This window comes from Eretmochelys imbricata, chromosome 3 (genome assembly GCF_965152235.1).
Source record: "Eretmochelys imbricata isolate rEreImb1 chromosome 3, rEreImb1.hap1, whole genome shotgun sequence".
NCBI classification, from domain to species: Eukaryota; Metazoa; Chordata; order Testudines; family Cheloniidae; genus Eretmochelys; species Eretmochelys imbricata.
This window is the reverse complement of record NC_135574.1, coordinates 91,822,495-91,839,485: the sequence shown is the minus strand read 5'-3', so window position 1 is coordinate 91,839,485 and position 16,991 is coordinate 91,822,495. Positions and strand designations below refer to the sequence as shown.

The 16,991-nt window shown below is 40.2% G+C and overlaps 1 protein-coding gene across 1 annotated transcript in view; it reads left to right on the top strand.

Annotated features, from left to right (window-relative positions):
• Positions 1-16,991, top strand: part of MAN1A1 (mannosidase alpha class 1A member 1) — a 212,820-nt gene that overhangs the window by 69,177 nt on the left and 126,652 nt on the right. The window contains exon 3 of the mRNA XM_077813005.1: positions 13,031-13,146. Coding sequence (XP_077669131.1) covers positions 13,031-13,146 — 116 coding nt within the window. The remainder of the gene's footprint in view (positions 1-13,030; positions 13,147-16,991) is intronic.

Genomic DNA, 16,991 nt, shown 5'->3' with positions numbered 1-16,991 from the left:
TAATCTGATCTCGTCTATATCAGTCTATTACATTTCACTTCACGCAGTGACCGTTATATTTAAACTAAGTTATTCGAGTAAATCATAACTTGTTTGGCTAAAACATTTTCCAGAAAGGCCTCCAGTTGATAACAAGACATGGAGACTCTACCAATGCCATTTGTAATTTGTTCTAATGGTTAATTACTCTGTTAAAAATGTGTGCCCAATTTCCCGTTTGACTTGTCTGGCTTCAGCTTCCAGTCTGTGATGCTTCTCTGCTACATTCAAGGGCCCTTTAGTACCTGGTATTTACGCAGTGAAGGTACTTGTACACTATAATCAAAGTCGCCTCTCTGCGTTTTTTGATAAGTTAAACAGGCACTGTAAAGCATTTTCTCCAACACTTGAATAATTTTTATAGCTCTTTTCTGCACATTCTCCAGTTTTTTCAACACCCTTTTAAAAATGTAGTCACCGAAACTATATGTAGTATTTCATTGTCGATCACAACAATGACATGCACAGAGGTAAAATCACCTTGCTGCTTCCTCTGTTTAGATGTCCAAGGTTCACATTAGGCCATTTTGCCACAGTATTGAACTGGTAACTCATTTTGAGTTGCTTGTCCACTATGACCCCATAATCCTTTTCAGTCATTGCTTTCCAATATACATTTTCTCACTGTGTAGGTCAGACCTCCGTTCCCTGTTCCTAGATGTACAACCTTGCATTTGGTGGTATTAAAATCCATATTGTTTAAATTGGGCACAGCTTACCACGTGATCTTGGTTGCTCTGATTGACTGCTCTGTCTCCTGATAATTTACCATTCTGCCAGTCTTTGTCATCCACAGATTTTATCAGGCAATTTATTAACTTTCAGATCACTAATGAAAATGTCAAACAGTGTCAGGTCCAATGTTGATCCCTTTGGAACCCACTATAAACACCCCCCTGCAATGACCATTCTCTTTTTAAGATCTGTTAGCTGGTCAAATCTTAATCTATTTAATATGTGCTCTATTGACCCCCTCTTTATGTTTGTTCCTACCCTAAGTAAGACAAACCACATGCTATTTTTTATTTTAAAATATGTAACTAAAATAGAACATCAATTGGTATTTGCCTTTTTTGTGTGTGCTTTGTTTTTTTTACTGTTTTTTTTTTTAAATTACACTTAACTCCTTGATTGTTCTCTTGTACTACTGCCGACTCAGTAAACTTGTACATTTGGTTATTCCTGCCATTATGAACTAAATTAACTTTCAGAGTAACAGCCGTGTTAGTCTGTATTCGCAAAAAGAAAAGGAGTACTTGTGGCACCTTAGAGACTAACGAATTTATTTGAGCATGAGCTTTCGTGAGCTACAGCTCACTTCATCAGATGCATATCGTGGAAACTGCAGCAGACTTTATATATACACAGAGAATATGAAACAATACCTCCTCCCACCCCACTGTCCTGCTGGTAATAGCTTATCTAAAAGCCATTTCCAGCACAAATCCAGGTTTTCTCACCCTCCACCCCCCCACACAAATTCACTCTCCTGCTGGTGATAGCCCATCCAAAGTGACAACTCTTTACACAATGTGCATGATAATGAAGTTAGGCCATTTCCTGCACAAATCCAGGTTCTCTCACTCCCTCACCCCCCTCCAAAAACCCACCCCCATACACACACAAACTCACTCTCCTGCTGGTAATAGCTCATCCAAACTGGCCACTCTCCAAGTTTAAATCCAAGTTAAACCAGAACATCGGGGGGGGGTAGGAAAAAACAAGAGGAAATAGGCTACCTTGCATAATGACTTAGCCACTCCCAGTCTCTATTTAAGCCTAAATTAATAGTATCCAATTTGCAAATGAATTCCAATTCAGCAGTTTCTCGCTGGAGTCTGGATTTGAAGTTTTTTTGTTTTAAGATAGCGACCTTCATGTCTGTGATTGCGTGACCAGAGAGATTGAAGTGTTCTCCGACTGGTTTATGAATGTTATAATTCTTGACATCTGATTTGTGTCCATTTATTCTTTTACGTAGAGACTGTCCAGTTTGACCAATGTACATGGCAGAGGGGCATTGCTGGCACATGATGGCATAAATCACATTGGTGGATGTGCAGGTGAACGAGCCTCTGATAGTGTGGCTGATGTTATTAGGCCCTGTGATGGTGTCCCCTGAATAGATATGTGGGCACAATTGGCAACGGGCTTTGTTGCAAGGATAAGTTCCTGGGTTAGTGGTTCTGTTGTGTGGTATGTGGTTGTTGGTGAGTATTTGCTTCAGGTTGCGGGGCTGTCTGTAGGCAAGGACTGGCCTGTCTCCCAAGATTTGTGAGAGCGTTGGGTCATCCTTTAGGATAGGTTGTAGATCCTTAATAATGCGTTGGAGGGGTTTTAGTTGGGGGCTGAAGGTGACGGCTAGTGGCGTTCTGTTATTTTCTTTGTTAGGCCTGTCCTGTAGTAGGTAACTTCTGGGAACTCTTCTGGCTCTATCAATCTGTTTCTTTACTTCCGCAGGTGGGTATTGTAGTTGTAAGAAAGCTTGACAGAGATCTTGTAGGTGTTTGTCTCTGTCTGAGGGGTTGGAGCAAATGCGGTTGTATCGCAGAGCTTGGCTGTAGACGATGGATCGTGTGGTGTGGTCAGGGTGAAAGCTGGAGGCATGCAGGTAGGAATAGCGGTCAGTAGGTTTCCGGTATAGGGTGGTGTTTATGTGACCATTGTTTATTAGCACTGTAGTGTCCAGGAAGTGGATCTCTTGTGTGGACTGGACCAGGCTGAGGTTGGTGGTGGGATGGAAATTGTTGAAATCATGGTGGAATTCCTCAAGGGCTTCTTTTCCATGGGTCCAGATGATGAAGATGTCATCAATATAGCGCAAGTAGAGTAGGGGCTTTAGGGGACGAGAGCTGAGGAAGCGTTGTTCTAAATCAGCCATAAAAATGTTGGCATACTGTGGGGCCATGCGGGTACCCATAGCAGTGCCGCTGATCTGAAGGTATACATTGTCCCCAAATGTGAAATAGTTATGGGTAAGGACAAAGTCACAAAGTTCAGCCACCAGGTTAGCCGTGACATTATCGGGGATAGTGTTCCTGACGGCTTGTAGTCCATCTTTGTGTGGAATGTTGGTGTAGAGGGCTTCTACATCCATAGTGGCCAGGATGGTGTTATCAGGAAGATCACCGATGGATTGAAGTTTCCTCAGGAAGTCAGTGGTGTCTCGAAGGTAGCTGGGAGTGCTGGTAGCGTAGGGCCTGAGGAGGGAGTCTACATAGCCAGACAATCCTGCTGTCAGGGTGCCAATGCCTGAGATGATGGGGCGCCCAGGAGTTCCAGGTTTATGGATCTTGGGTAGTAGATAGAATAAATTAACTTTGTCACTGTCAACCTTTAAGGATTTGAATCCAGTTTCTCAAACTTGGCTCCAAACTGTAATATTACCCTCTAAGTGTGTAATTCTTTTTCAAGTAATTATCCTCCAGTTTGATCAGTGTTCTTTCTGTGCCGTCCCCATAATAGTTAAGAAAACAATGAAGAATCTAGAATATGTCCCTACTCAGTTTCATTGACGTTATTTGCAACTCGGCACTGAACCATTGGTATATTTTTATAGTGCTGTCGAAGTCAAACATCTTTTTGTACGAAAAGTCTTGTGAAACATTTTAAAATAGTTTACTTAAATTTGAGAGAAATGTATGTTGGATTTCCTTTATTCCCAACATTTGTTGCCTTGCTGAAAAAAGAGCTTAGCCTGATAGTGTTACATTGAAATGATGATTAGCAATCTTATTTTGCTTTTGATGCTCAGAAATCATCTGCTTTATTCTAATAAAGGCATTGAAATTAAACTCACTGGTCTATAATTCCTTGGGACTTTGAGATTTAACGTTGATTTAATTACAGAGTTACATGTGGTCTACAGATGCAGGTTTTCAAAAAGGTGATGTGTGTATATATAGGCTTGAATAATTTAGCTAACATAGTATTAAGTGATTTGTTACTTAGTCTGCCGTTTCATTTCTAGAAAGTTCCTGTTTCTTTCCTGTTGTATTTGGTGGGTTTGAATGGTTACAGTTGTGGTTTATCCATGGTACAACTGTATGCTCTATGTAGTGTCCTTGTAATTTTGAGTTCCCATAAATAGTACTTGTGAGTTAACTCAGTATTTCCAACACCATGTGCTCAAAATTTGAGTCAGGCCTCAAAACTATGAAACAAAACAAAACAAAAAATTTTAGGTTCTTTGTATTGGCCTTACAGTTTCATACCTGTTCAGGCATGGGGGTGTTCACATTTTGATGAAACTTGAGGACTTATTTTGACTATTGTTTTTAAGAGGGGGAGATTTCCATGTATCACTGGATTCCAGGAGCTGGAGTCTTGAGAATAACACGCAATATTACGAGACTCAAAATAAAATGGTGAGAGTTGACAACTCTATCTTCTTTCTTCCTTGGTTAAGAATTTTAGACCAGTCTCTTTGCTCAGTCCCTTGCTTAATACTGTAGAGGTACCAATCATGGCTACATATTTATGGCTGAGTTGAGCGTTTTTTATGTTTTATCTTTATAAAATATTGTGCATTACCCACTGTAGCTGCTTTTTTTGGAGATCTCCGCTTTAAACTTTTGTGTATTAAGAAGAAATCAGTATCTTTCTAAATACATCTAATAAAAAAAATTGAGTGTTTTAATGTGTCTAAAATCTGAATGACTTCGGTTCCCACGCTACAGAGACTGGGTGGTACATTGTTCAAAATATAGGGTAGCACTCAGAAAAAGCAGATTTTAATTTTTTTATATTACCACAGTCAGCTTGTCATATAAATACCGGTGGAGTCTGAAAGTCTCTGCATTTTGTTCACTCAAGCTGGTAGCCTCCCAGCTCAGGTAGACACTTGTGCTAGTGGGGTTTGAGCTAGCACGCTAAAATAGCAGTGTGGGTGGTGGTGTACTAGCAGAGACGGGCTACCACCTGAGCTAGGACACATCCAACCCCATGGATCATGAGTCTGTCTACCTAGGCTGGGAAGCTCACTGCCAGCTGCTGTTTAGATGTGCCTAGGAAGGCCACATTCTTACTATAACTGCTTGCATCAGATAGCAAAACTGTTTCTTTCTGCTCCACACAGGAAACAGCTGCAGCTATGAATGACTCCAAACCTCTTTCCTCAACAGGGCAGAAGCATCTCTTCTCTTGCTCAAAGCAGGGGATGGGTTAGGTTACACACCCTGGAATGCAGTACTTAACTCTTTTTAGAGCAGTGGTTTTCAGCCTGTGGACCCCTTGGGGGTCTTCAGACTAAAATTTCCAAAGGGGTCTGTATCTCCATTCAAAAATTTGTTAGGGGTCCACGAATCCAAAAAGGTTGAAAACCCCCACTTTAGAGAGATTAGCTGTATTACAAGAGGATTAACTCAGGGAGAGGTATTGTAATGCAAGCAGACAAAAAAGTCCATTGAAATGCACTGAAGGAAATCCAGATACAAACTTTTTTCCTGTAAGTGGAGCTAAACTATTACAAAATTCACTATAAGCAGCTTTCACAGTACTTTGTTATTAAATGTGTCTAGAACCATAACATGATATGATGTATCCTCTTATGGCACCTTAAAATCCCACTTCTTCAGTTGCATCTGAAGAAGTGGGATTTTTACCCATGAAAGCTTATGCCCAAATAAATCTGTTAGTCTTTAAGGTGCCACCAGACTCCTTGTTGTTTTTGCGGACACAGACTGCCAAGGTTCCTTCCCTACTCTGAACTCTAGGATACAGATGTGGGGACCGCAAGAAAGACCCCCTAAGCTTATTCTTACCAGCTTAGGTTAAAAATTTCCCCAAGGTACAAACTTTGCCCTGTCCTTGAACCGTATGCTGCCACCACCAAGCGTTTTAAACAAAGAACAGGGAAAGAGACAGCTTGGAGACATCTTTCCCCCAAAATATCCCCCCAAGCCCCACGCCCCCTTTCCTGGGGAAGGCCTGATAAGAATCCTCGCCAATTTGTACAGGTGAACACAGACCCTAACCCTTGGATCTTAAGAACAATGAAAAATCAATCAGATTCTTAAGAGAAGAATTTTAATTAAATAAAAGGTAAAAGAATCACCTCTGTAAAATCAGGATGGTAAATACCTTACAGGGTAATCAGATTCAAAATACAGAGAATCCCTCTAGGTCCAACCTTAAATTACAAAAAGACACAACAACAGGAATATACATTCCATCCAGCGCAGCTTATTTTACCAGCTATTAAACAAAAGGAAATCTAACGCATTTCTAGCTAGATTACTTTAAAAGGAGTTGTGAGGCTGCATTCCTGATCTGTTCCCAGCAAAAGCATCACACAGACAGACCAACCCTTTGTCTCCCCGCCCTCCCCACCCTGCTTCCGATTTGAAAGTACCTTGTCCTCTCATTGGTCATGTTAGATCAGGTGCCAGCTCGGTTACCTTAGCTTCTTATCCCTTTACAGGTGAAAGGGTTTTGCCTCTGGCCAGGAGGGATTTTATATCCCTGTATACAGAAAGGTGTGGTTACCCTTTCTTTTATATTTATGACACAGGCTAACATGTCTACCCCTGATACTTGACCTCTTATCCATGCGTTCTAGTAGATTTCCTGAGCGTGCCCCTTATTTTCTTGTATGATTATGTTGACTTGGATCACAATGTATCATTCCTGAACTGCTGTCTTCCAGCTACCAGTAGTGTACGTCTTGCATTTTGTATTATGTTTTACGTTGTAAGAACACTTGAATTTAGATAAGCACAAGTTACTTTACTAAGTTAAAGGGACACTGTCAGCTTGAATTTATGAGAAAGGGGCTCCAGGCAGGGGTTGTGGGAAGAGGAGACACCCTTCTGGTTTCAAACCTCAGAAACAGCAGCAGGTCTGCCATCCTGTTACTAGTAAACATATTCTTTCAGGCCCTAGGGCTGAGTGAACATGAGCTCTCTGAGTGGAGTGCTAAGGTGAAGTCACGCTAGTGCCGGACATGGGGTGGTATATCTGCAGTGTTATAGCTATGTAGCTCTGCTAGTCTTAGAATATTAGAGAGGTGTGGGTGAAGTAATATCTTTTTTTGGTACAACTTCTGTTGGTGAAAGACCATTCTTTTTCAGGGAAAGGTAGAGTGCCACAACTAAATACAAGGGTGGAACAGATCAGAAGTTAATGTATGTTGCAAGAGACCATTCAGGGCGAAGTGGAGTAGATAAGCAGCTGGCAATCAACATCGCAGTGCAAGTGGGTAAATGCACAGTTCGGGTAAATGCAGAGTTCCTAGAAATGCACAAAGAAGATAGGAACAACTTTTAAACTTAAACTATAGCCAGTTACAGTAACGTTAGGTGTCACAAGTAACTAGTAATAGAAGAATTAGTGTGTCCTTCAAACAAGTCTCTCAAAAAAAAAAATTGGCAGCCCTGTTGTTTCTGTACAAGGAGTCAAATTGCTTATCTGTTTCATGAATAAGCAGGAGACCTGAAGCTCTAAATTCTAAAGCAGGAAACCAAAACTGCAGTTAGTACTGCAGTTCAGCTCAGGAAAATAGTATTGCTTTATAGTCTTAGTACAAACCCGCATTGCTGATATATTTCTATCCTGGTATATTTCAAAAACAGTATGACAGTGTTAAAGTTACACTGGCAACTAAATACATATTTCTAAAAATTAGTTCTCTGTTGACTCAGCAAGATGAATTCACAGGCAAACTAGTGTTATCAAATGTTAGCCAATACATCTCGATGCTTCTGCACAAAACACACAATTAGATCGCATATGTAAACTAAAATAAATTTAAAATATAAATATTAAACTACTGAGTAAATCTGGCTTAAAATTAGCATGCTCATTATTAACTAAAATTCTTTGGGATAAGAAGAAGCATATAAACAGTTTTGGACTGAAATAACATTTTGAGAAGGTTATCAGTGAAAGTGGAAGTTTAGACTAGAATGCTGCTTTTATTATTACTGCAGTTATCTGTATTACCATAAGACCTAAGATCCCCAGTCATGGACCAATACCTCATTGCGATAGGTACTTGATAAACACAGAACAAAAAGGTAGTCACTAGCCTGCATTATAGAGCTGCTTCTCAGTCTGTTAAAACTTTTTTTACATCCTTTGCTAACAGTGCCTCCGCTCAGAAATGCTTGGATATTCTGTGTTAGCTGTTGGTTTTCCAATAAGTTTTAATAGTTTCCAGTACTGTTTCTCAGGATTTTAAGCCCTCTTCTGTTCTGTAAGTCCTTTGTTCACTGAGTCTTCCTGATTCGATTTGGTATGGTGTGTATTAACTCTTCTCATGAATTCCTCTCATCTTCGCTGTATCTATAATTTTATTTAAACATTTAAAATGCAGTATTCTAAAAGCAGAAGTTCCATAACAGCAGTACTAAATTGCAGCTAGCACTGAACTGCACGCATGTGGGCAAGCCTGCTGTGACAGCAGCACTGACCTTGTTCCTTGCTTCGTGGGTGTTGGGCTCCTGCCAAACTTCCTGCCCATCATAAAATCTTGCGGAGGAGTAGGATTTATGAACATGCACTCTGGAGCTGACAGTTGGATCAGTGATACTACAAGTCTTAATTTGTTTCATATTCGAATTAAAAAAGGAATTTCTTATTCTTAGCTTAGGTTTTTTTATTGATCCAAGTTTTTATATAGTGCTCAATCACCATATCAGTGCTTCCATAGAGTATCCGAGGTGTTGTCCCCATGCCCTTGTGAACAGACACTGTGAATGTGTGGGCTGGCTAGCCTGGCACCAGCTGTGACATTGTGGCATCCTCAGTATGTGGGCTATGGCTGTGATGGAATTTATTCAGGACTGTACACTCAATTTGGAGGTTTCAGAGTAGCAGCCGTGTTAGTCTGTATTCGCAAAAAGAAAAGGAGTACTTGTGGCACCTTAGAGATTAACCAATTTATTTGAGCATCAGCTTTCGTGAGCTACAGCTCACTTCATCAGATGCATTCAGTGGAAAATACAGTGAGGAGATTTATATACACACAACATGAAAAAATGGGTGTTTATCATGCACACTGTAAGGAGAGTGATCACTTAAGATGAGCTATTACCAGCAGGAGAGCGGAGGGAGGGGAAGAAAACCTTTTGTAGTGATAATCAAAGTGGGCCATTTCCAGCAGTTAACAAGAATGTCTGAGGAACAGTGGGGAGCGGGGGGGGGGGAAATAAACCAGGGGAAATAGTTTTACTTTGTGTAATGACTCAACCACTCCCAGTCTCTATTCAAGCCTAAGTTAATTGTATCCAATTTGCAAATTAATTCCAATTCAGCAGTCTCTCATTGGAGTCTGTTTTTGAAGTCTTTTTGTTGAAGAATTGCCACTTTTAGGTCAGAAATAGTGACCAGAGAGACTGAAGTGTTCTCCGACTAGTTTATGAATATTATAATTCTTGACATCTGATTTGTGTCCATTTATTCTTTTACGTAGAGACTGTCCAGTTTGACCAATGTACATGGCAGAGGGGCATTGCTGGCACATGATGGCATATATCACATTGGTGGATGTGCAGGTGAACGAGCCTCTGATAGTGTGGCTGATGTTATTAGGCCCTTTGGTGGTGTCCCCTGAATAGATATGTGGGCACAGTTGGCAAGGGGCTTTTTTGCAAGGATAGGTTCCTGGGTTAGTGGTTCTGTTGTGTGGTGTGTGGTTGCTGGTGAGTATTTGCTTCAGGCTGGGGGGCTGTCTGTAGGCAAGGACTGGCCTGTCTCCCAAGATTTGTGAGAGCGATGGGGGTCATCCTTCAGGATAGGTTGTAGATCCTTGATGATGCGTTGGAGTGGTTTTAGTTGGGGGCTGAAGGTGACGGCTAGTGGCGTTCTGTTATTTTCTTTGTTGGGCCTGTCCTGTAGTAGGTGACTTCTGGGTAATCTTCTGGCTCTGTCAATTTGTTTCTTCACTTCAGCAGGTGGGTATTGTAGTTGTAAGAATGCTTGAAAGAGATTTTGTAGGCTTTATCTCTGTCTGAGGGGTTGGAGCAAATGCAGTTGTATCATAGAGCTTGGCTGTAGACAATGGATTGTGTGGTGTGGTCTGGGTGAAAGCTGGAGGCATGTAGGTAGGCATAGCCGTCAGTAGGTTTCCGGTATAGGGTGGTGTTTATGTGACCATCGCTTATTAGCACCGTAGTGTCAGGAAGCGGATCTCTTGTGTGGACTGGTCCAGGCTGAGGTTGATGTTGGGATGGAAATAGTTGAAATCATGGTGGAATTCCTCAAGGGCTTCTTTTCCATGGGTCCAGATGATGAAGATGTCATCAATATAGCGCAAGTAGAGTAGGGTCATTAGGGGACGAGAGCTGAGGAAGTGTTGTTCTAAGTCAGCCATAAAAATGTTGGCATACTGTGGGACCATGCGGGTACCCATAGCAGTGCTGCTGGTTTGAAGGTATACGTTGTCCCCAAATGTGAAATAGTTATGGGTGAGGACAAAGTTCAGCCACCAGGTTTGCCGTGTTTCAGAGTAGCAGCCGTGTTAGTCTGTATTTGCAAAAAGAAAAGGAGTATTTGTAGCACCTTAGAGACTAACCAATTTATTTGAGCATAAGCTTTCGTGAGCTACAGCTCACGTGTCTGATGCATAAAAGTGGAAAATGCAGTGAGGATGTTTTTATACACACAGATCATGAAAAAATGGGTGTTTATCACTACAAAAGGTTTTCTCTCCCCCCCCACCCCACTCTCCTGCTGGTAATATCTTATCTAAAGTGATCACTCTCCTTACAATGTGTATGATAATCAAGGTGGGCCATTTCCAGCACAAATCCAGGGTTTAACAAGAATGTCTGAGGAACGGGGAGGGGGGAGGAAAAAACAAGGGGAAATAGGTTACCTTGCATAATGACTTAGCCACTCCCAGTCTCTATTGAAGCCTAAGTTAATTGTATTCAATTTGCAAATGAATTCCAATTCAGCAGTCTCTCGCTGGAGTCTGGTTTTGAAGTTTTTCTGTTGTAATATCGCAAATTTCATGTCTGTAAAGTTTGCCATGACATTACTGGGGATAGTGTTCCTGACAGCTTGTAGTCCATCTTTGTGTGGAATGTTGGTGTAGAGGGCTTCTACATCCATAGTGGCCAGGATGGTGTGTTCAGGAAGATCACCAATGGATTGTAGTTTCCTCAGGAAGTCAGTTTGGAGGAAGTCAATTTGGACGAAGCTTGAGACAGCCTAAAGCCAATAGCAAGTAACTCAGATGGCTTCCTCCCCCTGCCTCACCAGTGTGATTGGTTCATGAATCTTCAGGAAAAAGTCAGTGGCAGATTTTAAACACTAGTGATGTATTTTGTTTTGCACCAAAACAGGATAAATACTTTTTTTTAAATTGAAAGTTGTGATAACCTGACTTCTTTAAGTCCCCAAAATCAAGAAGAAAGATTGCAGCCTATGTGGGTCACCAGAACTAGCTCTAGAAATAGCATCTAATACCTCCTTGGTTTTGAATTGGAAGATAAACTGGTTGACATGCACACTTAAGTGAAGACAAAGATTTGAAAAACTGTATGTATCCGTCTGTCTCTGGTCTTATACTTAGATTGTAAGCTCTGTGCGGTGGGACTGTATTTTTGTTCTGTTTGTACAATGCCTAGCACAATGGGGCCTGGTCCAGGAGTAGGGCTCCTAGGAACAGTAAGACAAATTATGATAGTAGGTGAGGTCACTTGAGGTCAAGGTAGGGCCAAGTGGAATATAAACACAATTCACTTAGGGCTAGTCTACAGTGGCAACGCTAAAGCACTGCCACGGCAGTGCTTTCATGTGCATTGTGTGGTTGCGGCACAGAGCTGGGAGAGAGCTCTCCCAGCGCTCTAAAAAAACCACCTCCACGAGGGGCGTAGCTACCGGCGCTGGCAGCGTGACTCTCAGCAATGGTGCACTGTCTACATGGACACTTTACAGTCCTGAAACTTGCATCGCTGAGGGTTAGGTTTTTTTCAGTTTTGTCAGTGTAGACAAGTTCTTAGAGAAAGGATGTTCTTTTGATTGCAGTACATGATTAGAAGACAAGAGTTCAAGAGTCTGTTCCTTGCTGTCAGGCACTCCTGTGTGACCCTAGAAAATGAGAATATTATTCTCGAACTCTTAATGTTGTTGTGAAACTGAGTACATCTTTAATAAAGTGTTTCAAGATCCTCAGTGGCTGTTTAGTATTATGCACTGAGTGTGCAAGACAGACAGTGACTGAGAACCCAAAAAAAGACTCTGAAATACATTTTCACAAATATAACATTAACTAGTATTACAGTTGTGGTAATCTTAGTTATGTACTTTTGTCAGTCTTATAAATGCAAAAATATTGTTAGAGCTTCTGTTACTACTTGAAAGGACGTTATCAATTACATTGTGCTCAAATTTTAGTGTGTGCCATATAAGTAGGCTTGGCAGAATATGATTTAAAAAAAAATAATTTCAGTGGATAATAGATGTATGTTTGTTACGCATTTTTTAAAATTTTTATCAAATTCGAAATTTCACAGTTGTGGGAAATTACGGGGGGAGGGTCAGACAATAATTAAATGACATCAGACACTGAGATTCCAAAAGTTAATTTTATAACCATTAAAACAAAAAATTTTCAACATCACATGTAAAAATACAAAAAGTAAATATCCTTAAATCAAACTAAGCTCTCAAGCAGCATTTTTCTTATTTTGCCAATCTGTAAATTTCTGCAATCCATAGAAATGTTTTTCATCAGCTTCTGTGTTTACAGTGAAATAGACATTTGCTGACATGACATTTACCGATTGAAAATCTAATCCTTACAAATCAAAGTATAAAACACAATTCCCCACCCACACCCCCAATCCAGTAGAAAAGTCAATGAAATATAAACATTCCCCTACAGTATTTGAAACACAAAACATTAGTGTTTTACTCAGGCATGAGAATCAAAATTAACTGACTAGAAACTAGTTGTACACTTGTTCGTATGTTTTATTTTTAACCAGATTTATTTGAAGAAATTACTATTAGAGTTTATAATTATATTTCCATGTATTTTCAGGTAACATTCAAGGAGCAACAATAGTAGATGCCTTGGATACACTGTATATCATGGAAATGAAAGATGAATTCAAGGAAGCCAAGGAATGGGTAGAAAAAAACTTAGATTTCAATGTGGTGAGTATTGGGGATTATTTTTTTTATTAATTGTTAGTGCATTGTGATGATCTGAGAACAGGGTCCCATTGTGCTAGGCACTGTATAAACAAACTAAAAAATAATCCCTGCCCCCATAAAGCATATAATCTAAATAGGCAAGGTGACATAGGAGACAAAGTTGTAACCTGTAGTCAGAATGAACGGAATGATCACAAATGGCGTGTTAGTGCCACAGTTTTGGGGGGCTGTGGGTGGGGTATTTTTTGAGTGGTCATGAGTTAAAAGGGGACTAGCTAAATGGAAGGGAAAAAGGACACTGGCCTGTCACTGCTTCTGTGCAGCCAGCTTCTCTTGCTAGAACTAATATTCTGGTCAAAGCTACTTGATAGATGTGAAAAAAATCAAGCACGTTCAAAAAGCACTTTTTAGTTGACTGACTATACAATTTGAGGCCAAAATGGTACCCAAAGTTGACTCCTAAATCAAGGTAATCTGACTTTTTTTTTCCAGAAGGGCTGAATGCTTGCAGTTCACATTACAGTTAGTAGGAGTTGCTAATGGGGACCTTTAATAATATCCCACTGTAACTTGCGTGTCAACTTTAGATGCCCAAATTTTAAAATTTTGGTCTGTTTCTGTACAGGACACAAGATGATGATCTACCAATAAAGTTCTTGCCTTTCTCTATAATTAATATACACTGTAAATGTCAGTGTAGTTAGGGACTTTTATGCATACTGATAAGACAAGCGAAGTTGAGAATCCCATGACCTGAAAGTGAATAAGCTTGGATGTAAGGGCTTATCTTGGTAGAAATGACACAGACTAGCTGTTGCAAACCTGTTTCCTATATGGACACTATTCCACATCTTGGAATTCAGTTCTTCTAAATCACAAGAAGGCACTCTGAGTGCACAGTCTATGAAAATAGGCCCCTATGGCATGAACCATTTTTAATCAGTAGGTTTTTTTAGAGCTGCGGCGGAGTTAAATGTGGGTTTAGTGGTGTTAGAAAACTAAATGAATAAATTTACTTTGAATAATGCTAACTTTAATTTAGGTAGGTTAGCTCCAAATACCACTTAAGGCTCAGCACTTACAGCTAGTGGAAAAACAGAACAGGCTCCATTCTTTGTCATATGTCTGTATATCTCTGCTGAAATGTTTTATCATGTTATCCTGCACTAGTTAACATTTTATTGCCCTTTCTTCCTTAACGTTTTATTTGTATATTAAATTTCTGAGATATTTTTAGTAACTGTCTTTTTACCCGTGCAAAGGATTTATTTTTTATCATCCGTGCAGTGATACAGCTACTAAACGTTTACTGTTACACAGCTGGTGTATAGATGGGGGTTATGTGAAATTAATCTGATCGTTTCAGTTAGTTGTTGCAGAAAGAGAAGATTAATCAGGTAGCTATTTAAAAAAAGTATATTTGAAGTCTTCATTTGAACTCCTGGACTAACTCTCTACAAATTTAGTTTTAGAACTCTGCTGTTTCACTTTCCACAGCTATAAAATTTGTTTTCTTTACATACATAACCTAGTAAACAAGGATAAAATGAAGAAACATATAGCACTTAAAAATGATTCTGTGAGGCAAAACTCTTAATCTCTCTTTGTCTAGGTATCTATATGGCCCCCATCATCAGAGTATGGCAACATAGCTTAGCTAAATTAAATGATGGTTTCTATAAGCTTGTAAAACTAAGGATGTTCATTTGTTTAATTTGGCTAGTTTTAGGTTGTTCTTTTTCACTGGATAGACTTACTGTTACCAAATTTATTAACACAGCCACTTTAAGATTAACCTAACAAAATAAATGGTATTACAAAACAAAGAAAATGAGTATGAAGAATTGTATGAAAATGATTAGTGGAGCTACAAATGTTAAGCTGAAAGACTAAAACCAAATAAGCTATTTGTCAAATATAGTTTGTTTTTTTTATTGCTCAGAATACGCTCTCAAGCTTCTGAGAAGGCCAACAGTTGAATTCTGTACAAATTTGGCTCCTATGGTGAATACTGACTTTCTTGGTATACTCAGTGATTTGAGTCCTGCCTATAGTTATGGCACTTCCCATTGGCCTTTTTTTAGCTAGACCATCTTCTAGTTTTCCCAGTAATATAGCAATCTGCAGTAAAATTGCTTCCTGGAAAAACAGGGCTGTTTTTATTTTGAGATAATTAAACGGAGAATTGGGTCTATGCTGAAGTTTAGTTAAACTAGCAGCTGAAAATGTCTTGTTAATGTTTGAATTTGTTTAGTAGTTTGCCAAAGTAGACTCAAGTTGGTATACTTTAAATGTCTCACTTAAAAGTGGTTTTCTTTTGTTTAGCTTTGAGGATGAATAGAAATAAAAGTATTTCAAAAGGTTAGGGGAGATCCTAAGGGTACATTTATCATGGGGCGTAATAAATTGTTGTCCCGTCAAAGTCTGTTGGAAGGAAAACAAGCATGAAAATAAAATATTATGAATGGCACGGAAGTTCTAAACATGCACATTGGGGCTTGAACAGTTCTGAGTAAAAAGGGGTGTTATACTGATTTCTTACTAGTTGTATAATATCCAATTTGTCAGTTATACCACAGGAGTGTAATACTTTTGATCGGTAATATAGCAAACCATGTCATTTAATTTTAGTAGTTGAAGTATGAACAGGGTTTTATTTATATAATTATTGGTTAAAAATGTGGCAAGCTATTTAAAAATTGTAAGCAACAGTCTGTCACCATCAGTTTTATTTTTATAGTAGCCTTAACCATCTAGTGCATTTTTAATGATCTAGAATTAAAGAAAAAAAGGTTTTTGTCATAGTTTTTCTGACAAGGGGGTTTTTCCCTTGTAAATCCTTCCTTACTTCCTCAGATCCGTCATGAGCGATTACTCATTCTGACTGGAGAAGACTGGATGAGGCTGAGCTCTCCTTTGTCATCCCAAAGGGTTAGTGAGGGAAACAATATTGTATGGTTTCCCTCAGAGGGCCTAAACATGTTGTCACTGCAGTTATTGGCTCCTACCAATCTGGTACAGGGTTAATCTCAGGCTGTCATCCACAAAAACACTGTAACAACTAGTTCTTAGAGTGCTTGTTCATGTCAATTCCAATCAGGGGTGTGTGCGTGCACGGCAGCCAGAAGATGTTTTCTCTAGCACCATCCGTGGGATAGGCCTGGGCGCCCCCGGGAGTTGCGCCTTCATGACTCATGGCTTAATAAAGAGCCCTGCCCTCCTCAGTTTCTTCTTACTGCCAGTGATGGTTAGCTGGAATATCCCATAGCTCTTGCCTTGGCAAGCACCATTAGTAGTGTCCGTTGTATATAGTTATCATACGTTAGTGTTAGTTATTAGTAATTGTAGTGTAGATATAGTTGATGTTAAGTTTTTCGATGGGGGTTTCCCCCATCCCCTCCCAAGACTCCTGGCACTATGGTATGCCACAGTCTCTGAGCTTTAAAACTTGCAAGGCCTGTGGCAAACGTATGCCTAAAAGTGGCAGCACACCTTGTGTTTAAGGTGCGTTGGGGAGAGTCACCAGAAGGAGTGGTGAGCCAGATCTATCTTGGGTTTTGCCCTCGGACTTCGAAAGACAGAGACTAGCATCTTAAAGTCCTTCTTATGGAAGCTGCGGTCCAGCCGCTGTCAGATCCCAGATTGGGGGATCCCGCACATAGCATCTCCTCCTCGGTGCGGAGCACCCCGGCACCATCTGCAGAGACTCTCGGCACTGTCACAGCTCCTCCTGCGTTCAGGCGGGCACCTCTCGCAATCACCTGTGCCACAAAAGAAAAGGAGGCGAGAGAGGGCTGCTGTCGCCTGGCCAAGACCAAGGAGCCAGCCGCTGTGAGACCCCAGTC